This window comes from Aptenodytes patagonicus, chromosome 2 (genome assembly GCF_965638725.1).
Source record: "Aptenodytes patagonicus chromosome 2, bAptPat1.pri.cur, whole genome shotgun sequence".
Lineage (NCBI taxonomy): Eukaryota > Metazoa > Chordata > Aves > Sphenisciformes > Spheniscidae > Aptenodytes > Aptenodytes patagonicus.
This window is the reverse complement of record NC_134950.1, coordinates 57813867-57839687: the sequence shown is the minus strand read 5'-3', so window position 1 is coordinate 57839687 and position 25821 is coordinate 57813867. Positions and strand designations below refer to the sequence as shown.

General features: G+C 42.3%; 1 protein-coding gene across 10 annotated transcripts in view; it reads left to right on the top strand.

Moving 5' to 3' along the window:
* PPP4R1 (protein phosphatase 4 regulatory subunit 1) overlaps positions 1-25821 on the top strand; it is a 73333-nt gene that overhangs the window by 33904 nt on the left and 13608 nt on the right. For 9 of the 10 annotated variants that reach the window (XM_076329974.1, XM_076329973.1, XM_076329979.1 and 6 more), the window contains 8 exons: positions 1456-1598; positions 2975-3121; positions 4711-4818; positions 5559-5624; positions 7936-8094; positions 9195-9325; positions 11789-12306; positions 19793-19965. In XM_076329974.1, coding sequence (XP_076186089.1) covers positions 1456-1598; positions 2975-3121; positions 4711-4818; positions 5559-5624; positions 7936-8094; positions 9195-9325; positions 11789-12306; positions 19793-19965 — 1445 coding nt within the window. The remainder of the gene's footprint in view (positions 1-1455; positions 1599-2974; positions 3122-4710; positions 4819-5558; positions 5625-7935; positions 8095-9194; positions 9326-11788; positions 12307-19792; positions 19966-25821) is intronic. The other variant, XM_076329977.1, reaches the window with a different exon arrangement.

Here is a 25821-nt window from a genome sequence, read left to right as displayed (position 1 = left end):
AACCTATTCAGTATTGATTTATCTGGGATTCCATTTTGTATTTTGAAACTTTGTCAGCAATTCATAAATGTTACAGAAGATTTTGTTATGTTTTTCTATAGGAAAAGTGATTTAAGTCTATAGCCAAAGAAATGGAGCCCATAGGCATTTGATTACTTTGTGTGCTATGATCTCTTCTGTTCTTACTGTCCTCAGTGAAGAAGAGACTGCACACAGCACGGTACTTGCTTTATCTTCATTTTGTTTTATTCAGGCCTAAGTTGTCACTTGCAACCAGTGTTCAAGAAAGCCAAGTGCTGCATGCATTGGCTATGTTAAATACAAATGCAAGTTACGTGCTTCTATCTAGCAAAAGGTTGTATTTTTAATGTATCACGTTAATTCCAAGTATTCCAAGGAAGGTGGTTCTGGTCATACCATTAAGCTTTACCTGAACAATTCATATGTAAAAATTCAGTAAGGTATGCGTATCCTGTGAACAGTATACATCTTATTATTTAAAATACTGTAAATCAAATTACTGTAACAAGAGTAATTGATGAGTTTTCATTATGTGTGTTTTATAGATAATCAGTTCTCTAATAGTAACTACAGATGTCATCAAACTCTGAAAGGACAGAAATACTTAGTACTTAGGTCTGAAATTATGTTTGTGGTTGGTTTTTTTCTGTGGACAAGTGGACTGTCAGGCATGTGATAATGACCTACTTCTTAAATTGAAGCTGTTTTTTTAATAGTTTAGTTTAATCCACGTTTGTATTTCTTTTATTGTTTCTCTTCTCATGCCCCAAATAGATGTGCATGCTCTGTGGGGATTAGGATTCATTCAAGCAGTGCACTGTTTTCTGAATTAAAAAAGTGAATTAAATATTTTTTTTAAATAGTCACCAACTTTGATGAAAAACATACCTGAAAGGTTTAACAGAAGCAACTGGAAAGATGCAGGACCTTTTCCATCTGACGAAAATATCAGTAGCCTTAAAAAGCAAAGAATGAAAAAGAGCATCGGTGGTTGTGGCTGGTTGTCCTGCTCAGTGGGGCCTTTCCTGCATGAGAGGCTGTGGCCAGGAGCACCCCTCAGTTTGTTTCTTCTCATAGTGGTACCAGTATTGAGCTGAATTTCTGCTTAGCAGGTTTCTTGGAAGTAGGTGGTGCTCGTAGGGAGTTTAGACAGGTTCTGATATAATGTTTGGTGGCTTGCTCTCTAATACCTCTTCTTTTTTTTTTTTTACTGAGAATGTGGGACCCATCTTTTTAGTAATTTAGCAGTACAGAGTGTAGTTGTACCTGGTTTTGCAAAAAGGTGGTGCTTGTCAAAATGAAGCTTGACATAAACATGCTGACATGAACACTTGAGAACATAGTTTGTATGTACAGGACTGTAAAAAGCTTATTCTGGCAGTATGCTTGTAAACATTTATTGTGCCTTGTTTGGTTTTATTTTGACCCTGACAGAGCCAACGGTGCGGGCAGAACTGATGGAACAGGTGCCTCATATTGCTATGTTCTGTCAAGAAAACAGACCTTCAATCCCATATGCTTTTTCCAAATACTTACTGCCTATTGTGGTACGATACCTCGCAGACCAGAATAACCAGGTAAGTGCCTTTTACAAATAGTTTATTAGCTAGTTGGATATACCTGGTGTGAGGTTTTTCAATTTAAATAATTTAGCATCATACAAGCGTGTAATATTTTGGGGTAAAAAAGTTTTGAATGACATGAAGTACATGGCACTCTGAATTTTTAATTAAAGAAAATTTCCAACATTTTTTCATCTAATGTGATCTGTTCTGATTCAGGGCCTTTTATCTGGTATCGTATTCTTACGGTCAAAATCAAACAGTCATTTTGATAAGCTTACATAATTTAAATTCTGGCAAAAAGGAACAGTAGTTATAAAAAATTGACTCCTTGGTATAATTCAGTTTAACACCATTATGTTCCTTCATAACCAGTTATTTGTATATCAATTGAATAAAGCTTTTAGACTGAACTTGCGTGGTTTGTTTCTCTGTGTGTATGAGTTAGCTTGTCTAAAGCTTTCTCTAGGCTTCTCCATGTCATTTCAGACTAGACTAATCCTAGGTGATACATTACTTTAAGTATTTTAGGCCTCTGAGTTTGTAACTTTTTTTTTTTCTTGCCCTTTCCGGATTTTCCATAACTAAAAATAGGTACCAAAACCTATCTTTCTTAATAGTTGGTTTGCTAATTCATGTATAATACAACAACCATACTTCTGCTTGATATTCTCTTGCTAGCAGATCAGCGATTCTGGTCATCGTCTTAACCTCTGTTGATACTCCATAGTTCATTTGGCTGGTTTGCTCTGAAACAAAGATCTCGAAGGTGTTTTCAAAATTGCTGCATTGGAGTATATAGTCTCTTGTTTTGTGTAATGTTTTCTGATGAACTTACTTTTTGAGAGGCAGGGGTTAGCCACATATGAAGTCACTTATTAATGGTTATCTTGGTTTTGTACAGCCTTTTTTTGTTAGATGGGACTAAGCAAAATGGTCTCTCAGAATTTAAAAATACATTTGAAATAAACGCAGTTGTTCACTGTCAGCCAAACCTGTTAATCTTAGAAAGAGAGGATTTGTTTAATAAAATTCACATTCCTTAGAAACTTTGTTACTCCCAATTAGTTGTGCTGCTTTTCTTGCGTGAGCTTTGCCATGACTACTTTTTTTGACATTGCTGTCCTGTGTTTTGGGAAGTATGTAGGTGGACACTTTTATAATAGCATTGCCTTAGTTTATAATATGCAGGTGTTCTTGGGTTGAAAAATAGTTTGTTTCAAACATGAAGTGTTTGCAAAAGTTTTGGAGCACTTGTCCTCTTGCTGAGTGCAATTGGTATAGGTGTGTGGCATAGGTACAGCTTCCAAAATACGGGACACATATTTAAACAAAAAACCCAACAAACTGTCTTCGAATTCCTTGATTCAGTTTCTGTCTTTTTATGATAGGTAAGAAAAACAAGCCAGGCAGCATTGTTAGTTCTGTTAGAGCAAGAACTCATAGAGAGATATGATGTGGAGACCAAAGTATGCCCTGTTCTGATAGATCTGACAGCTCCAGACAGCAATGACGATGTGAAGACGGAAGCCGTGGCTGTAAGTAGCAGCAATACCAAATCACACAGTATAAAGTTTGCTTGAATGCTTGATGTTGCAGTGAGGGTAGTGTGATTCCAAGATGCACATCCATGTGGTATTAAAGACAAAAGATTATATTGCTAGCCATAACTACTCTGTAACTTCTTCCATACTGTGTTACACTCAAGTCAAGGTTAGATTTAAATTCAATTGCTTATATATGCTGTAAAGAAAAACCCAGCTGGACAAGACAGCGCAGGGGATTAATTTTACTGACTCCTAAAGCATCTGCTATTGTTGGCTTTTTTTTTCCAGGTTTATTTGTTTTATGGAAGTTTAAATTGCAGATGTGGAAAATTTCCATCAGTGGAAAATCTTTAACGCTTGAATTCTGTTGGTCTTTGCTGTATGTCTATTCTCTCTATTGATTTTTGTTTTGTTTTATTAGACGAAATAATAGGCATCTGAGTTGATTAACTCATGGTTGGTTGGTGAGGGGTTTTTTGCATTAGACACAACCTTAATAATTAAAAATTATGTGTTGAATTAAAATAGTAAGCAAATTAATAAGTTAAGTTATAAAGGAGAAATGGCAGAAGATGTATGTCCTTATGTTTCGCTTGAATTTTTGCAGTTTATGTTGATGCTTTTTGCTGGGTGATTTTTTTTTTTTTAAGTGATTATTCTTTTTGGTTGAGAGAGACCTCATTAATATTTTACTTTCATAATGTGGCTGGACTCGTAAACAGTAAGCAGGCTGGGCATTATTGTATTTGGCACCAAATTTCTAGTACTTTCTTGAAGAAGCTTACAAATACATAAGGGAATAAAATTTAGAGTAGAATTGTTTTACCCATCTTCATTGTTTTGAAGATATTGAAACTTGAGAAAGGCTTCTGTAGCTCACAGAGCCCCTGGAGGTTAGAAAAATAATAATTTGTCATTATAGGAAAATGAATTTAAGTAGTTCTACTGACGTGATTAGGAAAGTTAAACATAAAATTCTTTTAGATAACCTTTTTTTAAAAGTCGTAGTAAAAATCAGAATGAAAGAGCATTTAGAGGGAAAGGCTGTCACTTTCTTTGGTACTATGTGATTTCCCAGTAATTTTATGTTACAGAGTTGCATATGCACAATACGGAGTGTTGTAATTAATTTTTAAATCATACAGAAGTTGTAGAAGTCACTTTAGCATATTAATTGTCAATAATTTTCTGTTAATTGTAAATATATATATTTGTTAAGTATTGGAATAGTGAAAGAATCTTGTATTTTTTTTTTTTTTAATTTTTGTAAGTCGGATAAGATTAATTTCTGAGAGTTCGCTTATCTCCATTAGTTAGGAATTTGATTGTTTGGTGAAAGACCCATGTCTTCTATAGCTGTGTTACATCATGACAGGGGGAGGGTAAAAAGAAAAAAAAATGCTTTTTGCAGAAGCGGCCAAACCTTTTCAATTCAAAATAGGATTTTTTCAATATTTTTCACAATTTTCAATAAAATTATGTGCATCAGAATGAAAAGTAAATGTAAAAAGCCTCTGCTTAACTGACATGGAATTGTATGTTATGCAAGCATTCCTGATTAGTGTCTGTCTTGCCATTAGATAATGTGCAAAATGGCCTCCATGGTGGGAAAGGACATCACGGAAAGACTTGTTCTTCCTAGGTTTTGTGAGATGTGCTGTGACTGCAGAATGTTTCATGTTCGTAAGGTATGAATTATCGACATCTGATCTGGATTATCTGTGAAAGGAGTGTCATCAACTTGGAACTTGCATTTGTCTAAATGACTCTTTCCTGCTAGATCTCATCTGTGACATGTATAAGTGCAAGCTATGGGGTTTCTTTTGTAGCTCGCATTTCCACAGATTTTATATTTGACACCTGAGTTTTTTCCAGAGTCCCTACCTTTATTATCAAAAACAAAGAGAGAATCTGCTTGTCCTCATGGTTGTGTAGGTAGCCACGAAAATGTGAACCAACTGTAACTGATACAGCACCAGCCACCTGAGCTCATATCTCTGTGCATAGGTGGAATTAAAGATACTCATTAAGATGAACTAAACCAGTACTTCATCATGGTATTTAGGTGCTGAGGCTGTGTTTTGGTTTCACCCTGCCATTGCATAGCTTATTTTCCTGATAACTGCTTGTATTCTTTCATTTGACAGCACTTTGAATGCGTTTTATCCTCCTTCCCTTTCACTTAAGTTCTGGGGTGGTTCTTTTGTGATTAAAAAAGGCTGATTAAGCTTGAAATGAGGAAAACAATTTTTAATTTTTTTTTTTTTTTTTAAACCATGGGAACTGGTGGATGGGAAAGTGGCTGATACTGAGGTTGCACCAAAACCTGTTTTTATGGTTTTAAAAGCTGTTTACATTTTCCCTTTGATTTTGTTTGCTGTATTAAAACTATGGTCTTAGTGGTTATTTCTTGCATTTTGTCTGCAAGGTATGTGCAGCCAATTTTGGAGATATCTGCAGTGTGGTTGGGCAGCAAGCCACTGAAGAAATGCTGGTAAGCCATTTCTTAAAGGATTTTTCTTTTTAATACAACTCAGTAGTGGAGTTAGGCAAGGTACAGAGAAGGGCAGCTAAAATGATTAGACAACTGCTACATTCCCTTAGCAAGGAGAGACTAAAAAAACTCTTCAGTTTTGCTGACATGAGGTTATGACTGATGTTTACAAAAAGTTGAAGACAGTTACTATGAATATAGAACTCTTACTTGCCAAGTCACATGGTCTAGAGCTAAGGGGTACTCAATTCTAGAGCTGGGAGAAAGGTTTAAATCAGATTGAAGAAAATGCCTCGGGCTGTGGAGGCAGGGAGTATTTGCAAGTTCAAAAATACATTAGGCAAGAAGTAGGCAGGAATGTGTCTTCTAATGTCCATAAATGCAATGAGAGATTGCAGATACAGGCGGAGCATGGGGAGTGTAGACTGCTAGAAGTGATGAGGCTTCTGTGGTCTTAAATGGCATCTCTTAATGCTGCTGTTCATTGATTTAATCTTTTAAAGTCAGTTTTCCTGACTCTAACAAAGCCTCACAACCCCTCCTGGGAAGGAGCGAAAGAGAAAGAAAGGCAGAGAAAATAAATGAATCCGGGCAATAACAAATGAAGTGAAGGGAAGAGATACAAATTCAAAATGGAAAAACAGGGAACTGGATGGAGCGGTGAGCAGAGGATCCTTAACATTGCCCCCCATTGCTCTGGCAGGTCCAAGCAGCTGATGGATGTTGCTAGGCTTGGAAACATGACAGGGCTAAGGAGCAGAAATGAGCCTGTGACAGTCTCTGGGATCCTTCTTCAAGCTTTCTCCTTTTGGGGATGTGGACAGTGAGCTAGTTGAGGAGCCACAGGAGGTTGATGAGTCAGTGCCATGAATTAGCGAGGGACTTACATGGAGAGAGTGTAAATGCAGGCATGACTTCAACAAGAGGCTCTGCAGCCTTTTGCGGATGTGGTATTGGGCTAGGTATGCCTAGTGTGACCCTCAGGGCATTTTTTTATGTTCTTACAGCATTTGCTGCCTTTTTCCCTAGGTACTGTGTGATTCAAGCCATTTGATAATGAAGTATCGTTGCACAGATTTATTTCCCATATGTTTCTTGATTGGGGATATAAATTGATTTCTCTCACACAAATGCCCTCTTAGTGATACATGTCATGAATTTGGATTAAAACTTTGTAGAGGGTGCAGTTAGACTATGAAATAAAAAAGTGGTGGTTATTTTATGTGAAAGCAATAACATGTGGCTGGACGGTTGGGGATCTCTTTCCATAACAGAAAATAGTATTTTCTGCTCTTTTTGGATTATTTAAAAAAAAAAAAAAAGGGGGGGGGGGGGGGCAAAAACCTGAATGGCTTTAGATAAAACTTCATTTTGTAACATAAATGCTTTTTTTAATCAGAAGCAAAGTCCAGAAAACTTTGCTGCAGAAAGTAGGAACAGCTGAACATCAATAATTGAGAACAGAGTAGTTGAGAACAGTGCAAGTCATTGTATTACTTGCATCTTACCACTCTGCCTGTTGCAAGCGAAGGCAGCCGTGTGATGACCTGCATATCTTCAACTGCTTCACCTGTGCTCTGTCCACCGTTTCATCCTTACTGTTACTGTTTCCAAAATACCCGAGTACCTGAGCAACTGCCAAATGCTTCAGTTTTATTAGTAAAACCACTGCTCTGCTCAAACCTGTTTTCTCTTGCGCCACATGCAGTGTTTGTCTCATTCCCCTATTCCTCTATGCAGTTCAGGTCCTGTTTGTAGGGTAGATGGTGAGACAGAGATTGGTAAATCTAACAATGAGATGTTTAGGTGGAAAAGAAAGGTTTTCTTTCTTTCTGAAGATGCTCTTCCTTTGCATTTCAGTGAGAATCTTACAAAAATCTGAAGTGGTCTCTGATAGGTAAAACGTTAATGCACCAGTATTCTTTGGTTTTGTTCCTTTCAATGTTATCTGCTTTAAAAGAGTGGTGTAGAGATGAGGTTTTGTCTTATGATAGGTTTTCTAGGCTTGGGGATATTTTTGGAGTTGGGTTTTTTGGAGGGGTTTTTTGGATATAAATCAGGTTAGAAAGTTAGTACTTTCTTGCTGTTCTTCAGGTGAATTTTCCTTATCTGTATCCATAAGTAACATGAGAGCAACTGATTAGAAGGGTGGTGCTACTGAATGTGTTCTTTGTCTTGCAAATGTTAAATTAATGCATCTGAGTATGAGGGCAGAGAATGAGATGAAGGAAATGAATGTGACAAAAGAACTTGCTTTGAAACAAGTACTGCCTGTTAAGACTTGCAAACTTACTCACTGTGTTCCTAACAGCTGCCGAGGTTTTTCCAGCTCTGCTCTGATAATGTGTGGGGAGTTAGGAAAGCCTGTGCTGAATGCTTCATGGCAGTTTCTTGTGCAACATCACAGGAAGTCCGGAGGACAAAATTGTCAACCCTTTTTATTAATTTGATTAGTGATCCTTCACGATGGGTAAGAATTGCTTTTTATTTCTTGAATAGCTGTCATATTTAAAGGATTTTATTGCAATACTCCATATAGAACTTCTCCCCATAGGTGTGGATAACATAACTTGTTTCATGCACCTCAAGCAAAATTCTTCTTAGACTGCTTATTTTGTCAATGGGTGTAGAGAGTCCCTCACAATTTCACTGCAGCATGTAAGAAAAACTGTGTCAGCAGGATAGCTTTTCTTAGCAACAGAACTGCCTGTGACTTAACATTGCTGAAAGTCATTAACAAAACTGGAAAATCAGATGTGACTTATTTGTATTTCTTTGTATGTTCTCTACGACCACCTCCTTTTTTGTGGGGGCGTTGGGCAGTGGAGTGGGGTGGTAGTGTTTGTTGTTGGTTTTAGGTTTGTTTGGTTTTGGTTTGGGTGGGGTTTTTTGTGATTTTGGGGGGGGGGTGTCTTTTTTTTTGGTCTTGAAGATCTACTCTTCAAACCTTGTTAAGTTTGTTATGGAGCAGACTGCTTCCAAGAGCCAAAAGTAGATCTTTTGCACAGGAGCATGAGCTCTTGGATCCTGGAAAGTCATGCAAGTTGTAGCCCAGCAGAATTAATCAAATAGTAAAAATGGAGGTAGATAAGATAATTGTTGAGAAGAGGAAAATAAATAGTAGGAGAAAGGAGGAGCAAATGAACAACATAGCCAAATAGGAAAGGGAAAGAAATGCAGAGCTTATCATCAGTCAAACTTATGGTAGTGAAATGTCTGTTCACCGCACATAATTTTTTTCCTTTCAAGTTGTTAAAATTCTCAGCTGAGCTTTCAAATTTACCTGCTTCTACTATCTAAATAATTGTGATATCTTTGGTTGTGGGGAATAGGCCTGCCAACTTAGTTACCCATGATTTAACTGTTTTTACCCTGCTTTTTCTTAACTTTTTTTACTTAGCACTTTATGTATACAGCTGGCTGACTCTTTCCAGAAAAAAGCCTCTGCTGTTGCTTTCCTCAGTAGGCTTATGACCCTTCCAATTCCTAGTAGCAGGCGTTTGTTTTATAGGACAGCAAGCTTTATATATAGATAAATAATTTTTTTTCACCTTGGACCCTTTCCACTAGGTCCGCCAAGCTGCTTTTCAGTCTCTGGGGCCTTTCATATCAACTTTTGCTAATCCATCCAGCAGTGGCCAGTACTTTAAAGAAGAAGATGGTAAAAACCCAGAAGATTGTGGTTCTGCACAGGAAAACAGGTAAAGAATTTACTAAGTCTACAAATTATTTTTTCCTCCTTGTTTTTCTTCTGTATGAACTGCAAGTTAATTTTCTTAACTTTTCTATATAAATTGAGTATTTATCTTGGAAAATGGGAAGATCTGGAACTTCTCATCTTACTTAATGGACTCCCAGAATTTTCAGTTATTTACTAAAAATACGTGACTATTCAGTAACTTAGGATACCTTAGGATATACCTTCTGTGATGAAATGACAGGCTTGATAGACAAGGGAGAGCAGTGGATATAGTCTGCCTAGATTTCAGTAAGGCTTTTGACATGGTCTCCCATAAGATCCTCGTAGAGAAGCTGGTGAAGTATGGGCTGAACGAGCAGACAGTGAGGTGGATTGACAGCTGGCTGAATGGCCGGGCGCAGAGGGCGCTGATCAGCGACACATAGTTGGAAGCCAATAACTGGTCATGTACCTCAGGGGTCAATATTGGGTTCAGTCCTGTTTAACATCTTTATTAATGATCTGGATGGTGGAGCAGGGTGTACCCTCAGCAAGTTTGCTGGTGACACAAAACTGGGAGGAGTAGCTGATGTGGCAGAGGGTCATGCTGCCATCCAGAGGGGCCTCAATAGGCTGGAGAAATGGGCTGGCAGGAACCTCTTGAAGTTCAACAAGAAGTGTAAAGTCCTGCACCTGGGAAGGAACAACCCCAGGCACCAGTACATGCTGGAGTCTGACTGGATGGAGAGCAGCTTTGTAGAAAAGGCCCTAAAGGTGGTGTGGTTTAACCTCACTCGGCAACCGAGTACCACACAGCTGCTCGCTCACTCCTCGCCTCCCCCCCACCCCCGGTGGGATGGGGGAGAGAATTGGAAGAGTAGAAGTGAGAAAAACTTGTGGGGTTGTTTAGCCTGCAGAAAAGGAGGCTGAGGGGAGACCTCATCGCTCTCTACAACTTCCTGAAAGGAGGTTGTAGCGAGGTGGGTGTCGGTCTCTTCTCCCAAGTAACTAGCGATAGGACGAGAGGAAATGGCCTCAAGTTGCGCCAGGGGAGGTTTAGATTGGACATGAGGAAAAATGTCTTTACTGAAAGAGTGGTGAAACATTGGACCAGGCTGCCCAGGGAAGTGGTTGAGTCCCCATCCCTGGAAGTATTTAAAAGACGAGTAGATGAGGCACTTAGGGACATGGTTTAGTGGGCATGGTGGTGTTGGGTCGACGGTTGGACTCGATGATCTTAGAGGTCTTTTCCAACCTCAATGATTCTATGATTCTAAAAACAGTTTAATAATTGAAATAAAATAATAATAGCAATAATAATACTACTACTACACAAAGCAAGTGATGCACAGTGCAATTGCTTACCACCCGCCGACCGATGCCCAGCCAGTCCCTGAGCAGTGGCCCCCCAGCCAGCTTTCCCCAGTTTATGTACTGAGCATGACGTCACGTGGTATGGAATGTTCCTTTGGCCAGTTTGGCTGTGCCTCCCTCCCACCTCTAGCCTTCTCAGTTGGTAGAGCATGGGAAACTGAAAAGTCCTTGGCTAGTGTAAGCATTACCTAGCAACAACTAAAACATCAGTGTATTATCAACTTTGTTTTCCTCCTAAATCCAAAACACAGCATTGTACCAGCTACTAGGAAGGAAATTAACTCTATCTCTGCTGAAACCAGGACAAAAGGTCATGGTGAACACCAGGTTGACCATGAGCCAGCAATGTGCCCTTGCAGCAAAGAAGGCCAATGGTATCCTCGGCTGCGTTAGGAGGAGTATTGCCAGCAGGTTGAGGGAGGTGATCCTTCCCCTCTGCTCAGCGCTGGTGAGGCCATAGCTGGAGCGCTGGGTCCAGTTCTGGGCTCCCCACTACAAGAGAGACATGGACATACTGGAGAGAGTCCAGTGAAGGGCCAGGAAGATGATGAAAGGGACTGGAGCATCCCTCCTATGAGGAGAGGCTGAGAGAGCTGGGACTGCTCAGCCTGGAGAAGAGAAGGCTCAGGGGGATCTTAGCAATGTGTACAAATACCTGAAGGGAGGGTGGAAAGAGGATGGAGCCAGGCTCTTTCCAGTGGTGCCCAGTGACAGGACCAGAGGCAATGGGCACAACCTGAAACACAGGAGGTTCCCTCTGAACATCAGGAAACACTTTTTTTTGCTGTGAGGATGACCGAGCACTGGCACAGGTTGTCCAGGGAGGTTGTGGAGTCTCCATCCTTGGAAATATTCAAAAGCCACCTGGACACAGTCCTGAGCAACTGGTTCTGGGTGTCCCTGCTTCAGCAGAGGTTTTGGCCCAGATGACATCCAGAGGTCCCTTCCAACCTCAACTATTCTGTGATTCTATGATTTATTTTGCTGTACTGTAAGTAAATCTAGTTTGATAAATAGCAAGCAGATAGCATGTGTGTGAATTTTCAAGAGCATCTGTTTGTAACAAGTATATTTTGTTTTTTAAATGTTCGTTTGCTTTGGCACTCAACAGTGAACAAGTCAGGACTACAGAAGATGTCACAACAGAGGAAGAGCACAACAGGACAGAGGATCTGTCTTCACATGTTGATAATGATGATTTTGCAACAAAACTTGAAAATGCCATGGAAGATCAAAATACAGTGTCAAATAACTCCCAGAGGGAAAGTGATTTCCAGACTGAGTCATCCTTCCATTGCACTTTGTCTTCAGAATCTTGTGGGGAAATGGCTGACGAGGACAAGCGAAGTTCTCATTGCTGTACAGCGGGTCTGCGGGAGGCTGGGCTGAATTCACAGGAAACCTCTCTTTCAGAGCAGGAATTATACAACTCTTTCCATTTCTGGAGGACTCCACTTCCTGAAATAGATATTGACTTCGAGCTTCGGCAGACTTCTGAGATAATACTCGATAGAGAAATTCAGGAACTCACTATGCCAGTGTCTCCAAACATTCCTATGGCAACAAGGAAAGAATTGGAAGAAATGATAGAAAATTTGGAACCCCATATAGATGATCCAGATGTTAAAGGTATAGTAAAGATACTGAAGCATTTATAGTGTTTGGAGATATGCATATGTTGCTCTAGCTGTTTGGGCTTTAACCTTTCAGTTGTTTTAAAAATCGGAAGTACTACTTTCTCCTAGTCCTCAAAGAGATTGTATCATTTTGATTTAATTGTCAAAATTTATGATTAACTAAAAGGGAACTTGCATTTCTGTAAAGGTGTTTAAAGGTAGTATGATTCCTTCCATAAACTGAATACACTTACAGTTAGCAATATAAACTTCTGACTGCCTGTTTTGACAGTATAATCGAATAGATGGTTCAATGGCATAAGCTGTTGATCAGGAAATTAATTTGTAATTAGCATACATGCAAAATAAGAAGGCAGAGTAAGATTTCCCCCCCCCCCCCAATTGATATGTGATAAATGGTTTTCATTTTATGCATTATCCATTTTATTTTTAATGAATTGGTTTTCTCCATTTTTCTGCAAGGTCTTTATTATTGCAGTCTCATGTTGTCGGCTTAAGTGTCCCAAGTTTGTTGGGTCAAACTGAGAATTGATCCAAACTGAATTCTTGAAATGAACGCACATCTTCCATTTTAAAAGCTCTTGAAGGTGGAGAAGGGTTTCATAAATATGACTGACCAACTGGTGGAGCAGCACCTCAGAGATACCTCCTGGGCTAAAATGACTTGGCTATTTCACACATACCTACTGGAGATACATTTCTCTTGGTATTCATATGCTGAATAAATTCTAAGGCACATCAAGCTTGAGCGTCACAGTCGGAAAGTCCAGAGGTACCACTAAGGAAGAAGCCGTGTTATTCTGGAGTTGAAGAATCCCTAGGGGAAAGCATGCCTCTATACCAGAAAAAGTAGGAAGGAAAAAGAGGGGCAAGTTGGGAGTGGGAAAAATATTTTAGAATAAACTGATACTGCTTTCAACTTCTTTTTGTTGTTAGTATGTTGATATGCTAATAACTTCTCTTAAATCCATTTTGGGCTGCTTCTATTTGATCTATTGTGAAGTCAGCAGATGGAACTTTGTTGCTTTAAGAGTTCTTGGGGCACTCTCTCTTTAAGGAAAGAGATAAGAAAAAAAATTTCAGCCTTGCTAATGATCTCAGTCTTCACATAACCCATCTCTGAAGTCCACTGTTAAAACTTGCACTGCTGTGTAGGTTTGCTTTATAAACCTTGTTCTGTTGAGTTACAGAACATATCTTAAACACTTTTAATGAAGATTTATGTAGGCATGTGTTTGTACACCCAGAATTGTCCTGTGTTACAGGGTTGTTTCTGTCGTGTGTGTGTTCATGTCTTGTTTCAGAGCAGGGGTTTTTTTTGTAGCTCTCTTGACTGGGTGTCAAGAGGTTTTCTGCGCAGTTGTTGACTAGCACTTGCGCATTTCAGTAGAAGAAAACTGTTACTGGGTTGTCAACACCATGGGTTCCCAGTTGCCCACAAGTTAGGAAAGATTAGAATTAAGGTTACCAGTACCATTTTTTCTAATTTGGGGGTTAGGGGTGTGGGTAGTCTTACTTAGTCACCTTTGTATTCTGTTCAGTACCTCTGACTTGGTCAAGGCTGTGTAGGCATGAAACACCCCTTAATCTTGTTTGTCTTTTCGTCTTGCCTGTACTCTCATTATTCAGTCTAAATGCTTCAGAAGCTGGAATTTAACAACATGCCTGTTTTGATTTGGTAATGTTGCTATTTTAATTTTACACAAAGTGCATTGAGGCATAAGGAAATTGAGACCAAAACTGATAGAATAGTATTCATTTTGCATACTTGTCTCAAACACTAAAGCACGCATAGAAGTGGTAGGTATTCAGACTTTAGTCTCTGAGTAGCTGATTTAGTGCCTATGTTTTGGACCCTACACTCCATAAATTGTGACAAGAGGGAGGTAGACTCCCTTTGGGGGGTGATCTAGAAGACCAGAGCCCTGACTGCCTCTTTGCTCATGGCAATACCAGGAATAATGCTTCCATCTTTGCCATGTAGAACTGTTGTTGCAAACTGATGGTATAAATATTCAGTCCAAAGGTTGTCTTAGTTTGTTATTTTCATAGAAATTTTATGAAACTTCTTAATGTCACAGATAACTTTGTCTCCAGTATACGTGGCTTACAAGTGTTTGGCAAAACAACCCTGGTCCCAAGCGGTGCTTAATGTCTTTCCCTGCCCCCCCCGCCCCCCTCCCCACAAGACTAGCCATTACATTTTTGAGTCTTGTACTGTGAGTGGGCTGGTTCTTGACAGCAAAGACTGAGCAAGCTGGGAAATTCCCCGCACCCCTTTTCTTTCTCTCTCTCTTTCTTTTTAAATCCCTGTGACCTTTTTCTTGCACTTACTTTCTTCATTGGTTTGCTGTCACCCAAGTCCTGGATTCCAGCTTCCATGCTGTGCTTGTGTCTTTATTGCTGCAAGTGGAAGATGCTGTGTTCTCTGTGGTGGGTAAGTGGAGGCCTGCCATACTGGAGAGCTCCCATAGGTACACATCTTCTGGTTTCTATAGCAAATGGGGCAAGCATCCTAGAGACATCAGAAGATGAAGTGGGAATGAGTTAGCAAAAGAGTAGTTTGGGAATGAGACTCTAGTGTATGATGTTATGCATGTGTCAATAAGGTTAACTTGTTCAGATGACCTTAACTCTGGCTGTACCTAACCTCTCAGTGCTTGACTGTGCAACTTCAGCATCCTTTCCTTAACATGTTTTGTTTTGGAGAATATTTTCTAAACTTAAAAAAAGAAGAAAATTAATACCTGTTGTGTGGAACCATATTGGCCAGGGTCATTGGCACAGGGTTTTTGAAAGTTCTTAAGATCACACTTAATTTTTTATTGTGTGACTCTGCAGAATAACTGGTGATGGTTATAAGGTGATGTCCTTCATGGTACAATCAGCGGAGGTTGATGATTTCCATTTTGCTAGTTGGTTTCAGAGCCAGTCCCTGACAGCTGAGGCAGGTGTGGAGATTTGGTACTGGAGTTCAACTGGCAATGATTCTTTCTGAGTCAGAGGAGTACAGTTTTTTCTTTTTTTTTTTTTTTCTCCTGTGCTTTGTGCTGTATATGCATCCACAGCAACTACTATACCTTTGTACCCCTATCCCCTCCCTCCCAAATGAACTGTTTGTCGTTGTGTGGGGTTTTTTTGTGTGTGTGTGTTTGTTTTGGGGGTTTTTAGGTTTGTAACTTGACTGTGTTTTCTGTGTTTCTGTAGTGCACCTCCCTATCACCAGAGCAGTTTCCATTTCAAACTTCACATCTTTGCTCCAAGGCACAGAGATTAATGGGGTCTCTAGCAAATACAGTTTTTTTAACAGTGACCAGCAACTGCTATAGAACATTGGTGGTTTTTTGTTTTTTTTTGTAATCTCATTCTCAGGAAGGGGTGAACCGCTTTAACTGAATCTCACTCCCAAAAATCTTTACCTTGAGGCTTTCTTTCCAGAACTAGCTTGTTGCCAAAGTGATAAATCTGTGTAATAGGTAGCTGAGCAGTCAGCAACCAAGATAAAGGCAGCCTGTCTTCTCACAAACAAACTCTACTGGCTAGCAGAGCTACACAAGCTATGCAAAGTTAAGCAGTGGTATGTAATCCCTGTTAATAGGACCTTTCCAATCCACTGGCCAGACATCCTGAGGGTTTCAAACCGAGAGATGGAAACCTGCATGTTCCTCTGAAATATGCCAGCTCTTTTAAAATTATCACAGGGTCTCTATTCAGGTCACCTTTTTCCAGTTCCCTGAGGCTGCTGCCATCCTTGTTTACTTCAGAGGTTGCTTTTCTTTCCCCAGATGTTTTTATTTCTTTATTTTTCTTTCCAGGGACACTTTCTTCAGCTTTATTTATCTCCTCATGTTCTGCATAGAAAGTGCTAAATCATGTAATGTCAGCTTTTCTCAATATTATTTGGGGGAAGAGAGAAAGCCTGACTTGCAGGTTACTGGGGCTAGCTGTGGCTTATGCCAGTTACAGGCTGCTTTGCCAAATGGAGACCTAATAGGGATAAACCAGCCCAAATGTGGGGTCAATTAATCCCATTCCCTTATAAAAACTATGTTTGTAAGTTAGGTTACTAGCGCTGCCTGCAATAAAAGTCTAAAATGTATTGTTAATGGAACAGTAGGTGAGGAGGAAGTGGCGAAGAAACTCCTCTTATTTTTATGTTTTCATTACTTGCATCTCTGTACCCATTGATGCAGCCCACAGCTTTTGCCTCTGAGTAAGAAGTGAGGGTAAGGAAGGCAAATCCTTCAGAAAAAAGAAGGGAGCGTGCCACTTAGAAATATCAGTGTCTTCTAGTGAAACATCAGGAGAGACAGAAAACAACAATAAAGCATATTGAAAGGACAGAAACTCCTGAGGACCAGGAAATTTAATAAGGCCAGGTAAAATGTGGTTTTGAATTTAAAGGTTGTGCCAGTTATTTTAGGATGCAGGTACAGTAGCTGAGAGTAAATAATTCCTTGCTGAAAAATACTTTTCACCTGAAGCAAAAGTCAAAGGAAGAAAGAGTTAATTAGCAGATGGTTTAAGATCTAGTGAACACTGACTTTATCTTACCAATGCAATACATGAGTTCTGTGTTATGCACAAAACTGACCTTTACACTCCAATTTTTATGGAAGGTAGTTGTGAAACCTAGTTAGGCAGCAGGTTTTCTTCCAGTCTTCCTCCCGAAACCTTGCTTCCCAAGAGCTCTGAAGCATTTCTCTGTCATGCGTGAGAGGGGAGCCTTATCCTTTGCTTGTACTTTTAATGGTTTTCTGGAAAACATTGCCTGTCTTATGCCTGTAGGAAAGCTCTTTGTGGGAGATGGGGAGGAGCGGCAGCCGCCTCAGTCAGGAGGGTGTCAGCACAGATCTTAGACTGTGTCAGTGTGTAATGGGATCACGAGGGGATGTGCCTTGGCACCTGAGCCCCGGGGTGGTGAAGACAGCTCATTAGGATACTGTCTCAAGTTTCAGTATCTTCCAGGCAGCCACCTAGAGCTGTGCACATACATGCACATACTCACACATGCATTCTCTTTCTCTTCCTCCTTTATTAAGCGCTCCACCATTCTGGAGCCTTCCATAGTGACTGTGTTTGGCTCTTTTTTTGGCTAGGACCTTAAGATGTTTACAGACTTCAGGTCATTTCAGTCCTTGGTGACAGGACCTGTGAAGAAGCACTCAAAGAAAGAAAGAAGGCACTTGCCATTCAATTAAATCCTTGGGAGTTTGGTCTCTCCAGCCCTTCATCCTCATGTCTTGGGATTGTAGAATTGACAAGAAGCTGAGAAAATGCACGTTTGTGTCTTATCTCCTCTAGGGCAGGCAGAGGAAATCAGGACACCTGTGGTCTCCATCCCATTAAGCCCCTAAGCAAGGGTGGTCCAGGCGTGCAGGCTGGCAGTGGGGCATGAGTGGGAAATATGTCTTGGAAAATTGCCAATTACTGCTGTAGATACCTTCACTTTTGTTACTAGAAGTAATCTTTGGAGCTCTGTGTGGATTTTTCAGTAAATACATGTTCAGTGTTGAAGCAGTATGTGTTACCTAGTCAGGGTAAGCTTTCTTGACTTTTAAGTGAAAATGAGAGGAGTGCACATTTTTCATGAAGTTGTCCTTCGTGAAAGAAGTCTTCATGAAAAATGTCTCCTTGATGTGCAGCAGGCTATAATACCTTTTAATTTTCTTGTTTGATTTCTCTAAATGAGAATAAACTGGAAATCTCACAGGCATTTCTTGCCCTAGCAGCTGCCACCTATTTTGCATGGTTTTTGGGGTGGTTTATTTAACTTTCAAGTTTTGGAGGAATTTACTAGCCTTGATCTTGTTTATTCTTGTGGGCCTTAAAGCACAGAGGTTTATTGTCAGTGAAGTAATACTTGAATAGTGAAGTCATAGCAAGCTTTTGTTAATCTTACAAATTGTACTGTAAAATTCCTAAATTTTATATATTTATGTATAAATTAAAATATATATTATAGATATATGTTGAAACTGTATTTTCTAACATAATGCGTTTTATAGTGGAAGTATTAGTATGCTGTTAGTTTTGTTTTTAAGTCTAACTTGCTGTGGTTTTTCCTGTTGAGGTGAATTACAGTAATACAGCAAGAATATCTTTCAGTTATTCTATCAGAAATTTGACGCAGTTACAGAGCTAGCATTGCATATTGAAAAGAATTATCTTTAGACAGAGTCTGATGAGCAGGAGTAGAAACCAGTGAATCTGTAGTGTGTTTTCCAATTTTTTGCTAGCTAAGATTGTGCTGAGTTATTATTTTGCTTCTTGTAACAGATGTATTGCATATCTATTTCTTCTGTCTACAGATCGAGTCCAACTTTCTTTGTCTAATTCTTGTTAATAACCCTATCAAAAAAGCTAGAGGGAGAAATTCAGATTCTGTAACTTAGTATGGCAACATGGGATTAAAAACAAGCATATGGTTTCGTGTTTAATTCACAATGAGCATATAAGAAACCTTGGAAAAGCCAAAGCTTGTGAGGAGCAGAGCTTCTGGATGGCCGGGTAAATTTAATGGGTCAGGAGATTATCCTTCCTTACCTTCTTGGAAAGAAGTGAAGAAGGAGAGAGGCAGGGTGGATCAGTCTGCACTGAATTCTGTGTCGCTTGCAGTTAAGATTGCCTCTGATACCTGATCTGCTTAGGTCAGACTATATCCAAGAAACATTGCTCAACAAAGCTTTTTTTAATTAGAAATAAGCGGAGGGATGGAAAGTAGAGCAGTCTCAGAACTGCTGGATCTTTTCTCAAAAGAGTGGATGGCAGTGTGAAGTGCTAATGCTTGCTTTTGATGGATAAGAGGACATCAAACAGTGCAACCTTCATTATTCATTTGGAGGATGCAAGGAGTCTAAAGCATCTTGTGCAGAAGACAGTTACTGGGGTCTAGGATCTTCCTATATAGATCTTGCTTTAGAGTTGCTACAAAAATTTAAGAATTTAATGGCCATATATCTAGAGAGAGACAGCCTCTCAGAACCGAAATCCTTTCTGTATGAATAAACCTGTTCTCCACCTTTTATTTGAATTACTTTCCCCTTCTCTCTCTCATTCCCACCTCCCACAAAAGACCCAGTCAGTAAACTAGTATTCGTGTGCTGTTCTGCCCTGAAGACTATTTGCGCCATTAATACGTACCAAGATTCTTAAAGAATGGATTCTGCCATAACAACAGGCTCTTACTCCTGGGTGGTTTTTTGTTGTGGTTTTTTTTTGCTTTACAGACAAATTTCACTGAACTGTAGTGTGGTTGAGCATCCTAGGGCAGATTAACACTCCACTCTTTTCCTACACTTTATGCTAGTTGTCCCCAGTTTGGGATTTACTAACAGTCAATAATCTTAAATTTGTACCTGCTCCGTAGTTCTTCCTCCATCCTTCAGTTAATTAGTCACTGTCTAAAAGTTGATTTGTGGACTTGCTAAAAGTTTATTGCAGTTCAGTCTCATGTATTTCTCTTTCATATGCTGCAGCACAAGTGGAGGTGTTGTCTGCTGCACTCAGAGCATCCAGTTTGGATCCTCAAGAAGAGACAATGGCCAGCATCGGCAAGGAAACAGACTCACAAACTGAACTAACCATCAATGACCAACAAAATTTTAAACCTATATTGGGTGATATTGTGCCTTTAATTGGTGACACTGAGGTAAGAAGTGAGTTTTGTACTCTTTCCCACCCCATTAGGATTTCCAGGGCTCCAGTAATAGAGCTGTATTTTGCGTTTGTGCGGTAATTGTGCGGTCACTCACAGAGGCGATCAGCTCCAGTGCAGGCGTGTCCCATGGCGGATTGCGGCATACAGGGGAGTTTCCTGAGCCGGGGAACCCACAGGGGAGCGCAGAGACCTGCCAGGAGCCGGCAGCTCTCATGAGGGCGGCTGACGAGGCGTGGGCAGGGCCAGGAGTAACGGCTGCCACCCCCCATTCCCACTAAAGGCAGCCCCAGGGAGCTCTGCCACCAGGAGCGCTGTCAACAGGACAGGCAAACAGGGCGTGGCACGTCAGCTAGGGCATGGCGTTGCAGTTCGCGAGGGAGGGTGCGCAGGGAGGGCACCTCTTCGAAGGAGAGGCGTTCCATGGGCGAACTGGGGGACTCGGCGTACACATAACCCAGCAACTGGGCACAGGTCAAGGGCACTCATCCTACCTGACCCTCAAGGCAGAATGGTGGGCACTCGTCTGAGGGTAAAGACCATGGCTCCAGCTGGGGGATCTGCACCATCTACCCCAGCAGTGGACGATGCCTCCATGCAGATGGAACTGCTGAAGGGAGAGGCTGCAGTGCAGACCTCAGGCTGCAGGAAGTGCCTAGACCTCTCTCCTGGGGTAGGGACAGGCAGCAGACCTGCCTGCAAAAGGTGTGCCCAGGTGGAGGACCTCCTGCAGCAGGTGGCTGAGCTGCGGGAGGTGGTGAGAAGACTGTGTAACATCAGGGAGGCAGAGAAGGAGCTAGATAGCTGGTTCCAAGCACAGTCTGCAGCGGACCCGCAGCCCACAGCCAAACAGCCAAAAACTCCCCCACCGGCACACGCAGAAGGGAGCGGGGGGGACCAATAATGCAGAAGAATAGATGGCTGCAAAGGCAAGGACCAGCAGGAGGAAGAGACTTCCCCCGAAGCCTGAGGTGCCCTTGCAGAATCGCTTCACTGCTCTGCAGGCCAAAGAGGAAAGTCCTGTCACACCAGGAGAAGCGCTGGAGCTGAGTAATGCAGCCCGATCTGCCCCCTGTATAACAACCAGCGCCACTAACAAAAGGCAACAGGTGATAGTAGTAGGTGACTCTCTTCTGAGAGGTACGGAGGCACCCATTTGCTGACCGGACGCACTCTCTAGAGGGGTGTGCTGCTTACCGGGGGCTCGCATCAGGGATGTCACTGAGAGGCTACCAAGCCTCATACAGTCCACTGACTGTTATCCGCTGCTGCTGTTTCACGTGGGCACCACTGACACAGCCAGGAGCAGTCTGAGGACTATCAAGAAGGACTACAGAGCCCTGGGAGCGGCGGTAAGGGACTCAGGAGCGCAGGTAGTTTTTTCATCAATCCTGCCAGTCAAGGCGAAGGGGTTTGAAAGGGCCAGTCGAATGTGGCGAGTCAACAAATGGTTATGGGACTGGTGCCACAGCCAGGGATTTGGCTACTTAGACCACGGGACTTGCTTTGAGAAACCTGGTCTACTGGGGCTGACGGGGTCCATCTGTTACAGAAGGGGAAGAGCATCTTCAGTCACAGGCTTGCCAAGCTGGTGAAGAGGGCTTTAAACTAGAGATGCCGGGGGACGGGAACCTCAATCCATCCCACTCCTACCAGTTTGATGCCAGGGCCAGCAATAGATGCCCAGAGCCTGGAGAAGGAACACAGGTCAGCAGGAGAGTGCCTGAAGAGCAGCACAAAGGAACTCCAGCCAGTAAGACAGCTTCATCGGGGGCCCAACTTAAATGCCTCTATGCAAACGCACGTAGCATGGGGAATAGACAAGAGGAGTTAGAGACGTGTGCACGCCTGCAGGGCTATGACCTTATTGGCATCACGGAGACGTAGTGGGATGGCTCCTATGATTGGAGTGTAGGGATGGAAGGGTACAGGCTCTTTAGGAAGGACAGGCAGGGGAGATGAGGAGGGGCTGTCGCCCTCTATGTCAATGACCAGTTGGAGTGCCTGGGGATGGATGAGGAGCCGACTGAGAGCTTATGGGCCAGAATTAAAGGGAAGGCAGGGACAGGTGACATTACAGTGGGGGTCTGCTACAGGCCACCTAACCAGGAAGACTGAGTGGATGAGGCCCTCTATAGACAGATAGGAGCAGCCTCACGCTCACAAGCCCTGGCCCTCATGGGGAACTTCAACCACCCCGACATCTGTTAGAGGGACAACACGGTAGGGCATAAGCAACCCGGGAGGTTCCTGGAATGCATCGATGATAACTTCCTTCTCCAAGTGGTAGAGGAGCCAATGAGGAGAGGTGCTATGCTGGACCTTGTTCTCACCAACAAGGAGGGGCTGGTGGGGAATGTGAAGCTCAAGGGCAGCCTGGGCTGCAGTGACCACAAAATGGTGGAGTTCAAGATCCTTAGAGCACTGAGGAGGGCGCACAGCAAGCTCACTCCCCTGGACTTCAGGAGAGCAGACTTTGGCCTCTTCAGGGATCTGCTTGGTAGAGTGCCATGGGACAAAGCCCTGGAGGGAAGAGGGCCCCAAGAAAGCTGGTTAATATTCAAGGATCACCTCCTCCAAGCTCAGGAGCGATGCATCCCAACAAAGAGGAAGTCAGGCAAAAACGCCAGGAGGCCTGCATGGATGAACCAGGAGCTCCTGGAGAAACTCAAACACAAAAAGGAAGCCTACAGAGGGTGGAAGCAAGGAACAGGTAGCCTGGGAGGAATACAGAGAAATTGTCCGAGCAGCCCGCGATCAGGTTAGGAAAGCTAAAGCCCCGATAGAATTAAATCTGGCCAGGGACATCAAGGGCAACAAGAAAAGATTCTATAGGTACGTCGGGGATAAAAGGAAGAGGGAAAATGTGGGCCCTCTCCGGAAGGAAACGGGAGACCTGGTTATCCAGGACACAGAGAAGGCGGAGGTACTCAATGACTTTTTTGCCTTGGTCTTCACTGGCAAGTGCTCGAGCCTCACCACCCAAGTCGCAGAAGGCAAAGGCGGGGACTGGGAGAATGAAGAGCCACCCACTGTGGGAGAACATCAGGTTCAAGACCATCTAAGGCACCTGAAGGTGCACAAGTCCATGGGACCCAATGAGATCCATCCGCGGGTCCTGAAGGAACTGGCAGATGAAGTTGCTAAGCCACTATCCATCGTATTTGAGAAGCCGTGGCAGTCCGGTGAAGTTCCCACTGACTGGAAAAGGGGAAACATAACCCCCATTTTTAAAAAGGGGAAAAAAGGAAGACCTGGGGAACTACAGGCTAGTCAGTCTCACGTCTGTGCCTGGGAAGATGATGGAACAGATCCTCCTGGAAGCTCTGCTAAGGCACAGGGAGGACAGGGAGGTGATTCGAGACAGCCAGCATGGCTTCACCAAGGGCAAGTCCTGCCTGCCTAGCCTAGTGGCCTTCTATGATGGAGTGACTACCTCAGTGGACACGGGAAGGGCTACAGATGCCATCTGTCTGGACCTCTGTAAGGCCTTTGACACGGTCCCCCACAACATCCTTCTCTCTAAACTGGAGGGGTATGGATTTGATGGGTGGACTGTCCGGTGGGTGAGGAATTGGTTAGATGGTCGCATCCAGAGGGTAGTGGTCAACGGCTCAATGTCCAGATGGAGATTGGTGACGAGTGGCATCCTGCAGGGGTCCGTATTGGGACCGGTACTGTTTAATATCTTCATCGATGACATAGACAGTGGGATCGAGGGCACCCTCAGCAAGCTGAATGGTGCGGTCGACATGCCAGAGGGACAGGATGCCATCCAGGGGGACCTGGACAAGCTCGGGAAGTGGGCTCATGTGAACTTCATGAGGTTTAACAAGGCCAAGTGCAAGGTCCTGCACCTGGGTCAGGGCAACCCCTGGTATCACTACAGGCTGGGGGATGAAGGGATTGAGAGCAGCCCTGCCGGGAAGGACTTGAGGGTTCTGGTGGATGAAAAGCTGGACATGAGCCAGCAATGTGTGATTGCAGCCCAGAAGGCCAATTGTACCCTGGGCTGCATCAAAAGAAGTGTGGCCAGCAGGTCGAGGGAGGTGATTCTGCCCCTCTACTCTGAACTCTCCTATGAAGAAAGGCTGAGAGAGTTGGGGTTGTTCAGCCTGGAGAAGAGAAGGCTCTGGGGAGACCTTATTGCAGCCTATCAGTACTTCAAGGGGGCTTATAAGAAAGATGGCGGCAAACTTTTTAGCAGGGCCTGTTGCGACAGGACAAGGGGGAATGGCTTTAAACTAAAGCGGGGTAGATTTAGCCTAGATATAAGGAAGAAGCTTTTTACGCTGAGGGTGGTGAGACACTGGCCCAGGTTGCCCAGAGAGGTGGTGGATGCCCCATCCCTGGAAACATTCCAGGTCAGGTTGGACGGGGCTCTGAGCAACCTGATCTAGTTGAAGATGTCCCGGCCCATGGCAGGAGGGTTGGACTAGATGACCTTTAAAGGTCCCTTCCAACCCAAACTATTCTATGATTCTATGAATTGCAGCCAAATGCTTCCTCTTTTGGCTAGTGTGACGTTCGGTTTTGTTGGCTGGTATTGAAGTGGTAGCTACTAAAATAAAATGGCTTGCGTTGGGTGCCTTTGTTTTTGCCAGTTCTGTGCTTGTCCATGTAAAATATTGAAATTGTTTCCGTTAAAATCCCTGTTGTGACTATCACATTTTAAGATGTTTTAACGCTACTGCAGTTTATTACTGTGAAATTGCCTTACTTAGAACAGAGCCCTACCGATAATAACTTAATCCCCTTCTCCAGTGCCCTGCCCCGGACAAAGAGGTACTTTGTTCCCTGTGCTCCATGTCGAAGTGTTTTATAGTAGTTTACTGGCCTGCAGAAGAGGAGAAGTTCAGGACCTGCAATCTAGGATGTTGTGAGGACTGCTGAAAGAGAAAGTGGATTCTAGCAATCAGTAACATTTTAAAGTTTTTTGCACTTATTTCTTCAGCACCCCACCACTGCCCTCTGCCCAATTGAAGTCTGTGGCATTTGATAACCATTTTTTGTTCTGTACTGTGTATTAGGCCAAACCCACTATGTTCACTGCATATAGTGCCACAAGCTTTGGTGGTATTAAAAGCTATAGCTATGTAGAAAGCAATGGTTCCAAAATATGCTCTATAAAATTACAGCAAGTGATTTGCTGAATCATATTGCCTAAATGGTATTTTCAGGTGAAGTTTTGATAAATGTCTTTGAAAAGTCTAGGAGCTGACATCAGCCCGGTGCAGACATTTTCAACTTTCTTTAATCAGAGCAGAAGACATTTAATTAACTTTTCACCTAAGCTGTTGGACTACCGTGTAGCCCCAAAACATTTGGGGAGTGGAGGAATGTGACATTTACTTGGATATTGCTGTTTATACACAATCATAATTTAACACTACCAATGTAGTTTGTTTGTTTTAAAAAAAAAACAAAACACCTGCCCCCAATTCCTGATGTCAGGCTCGATATATTTCTTTATCATAGGATCTGTTGTAGTCACTTCTTTCTAATGCTAACCTGTAAAATGACAGTGTAAATGTGTCCTCTGTCCTTCTAGTTTTTGGAGGTCATGAGGGTGGTGTTTGTTCAGAGGGACCTGTCCCGCATTTTATTTCTTTACAAGAGTATGAGGCTGACAGCAAGTCTTAAGAACCTGTCACATTGCTGGTATATGTTGTTTTTGCATGTTTCCGTTTTACTCTTTAAAAGGATGCTCTTAATCTGTCAGTTCCTTGTTTGTTACTGGCACTGAATCAAGTTCTCATTTTAAAAGTGAAAGGATGTTATAGAGGTGACCTAGAATTTGGGAATCAAGCTGTGATAATGTTGAGCAAGTGAACTGTTGCCCCTGGCAGT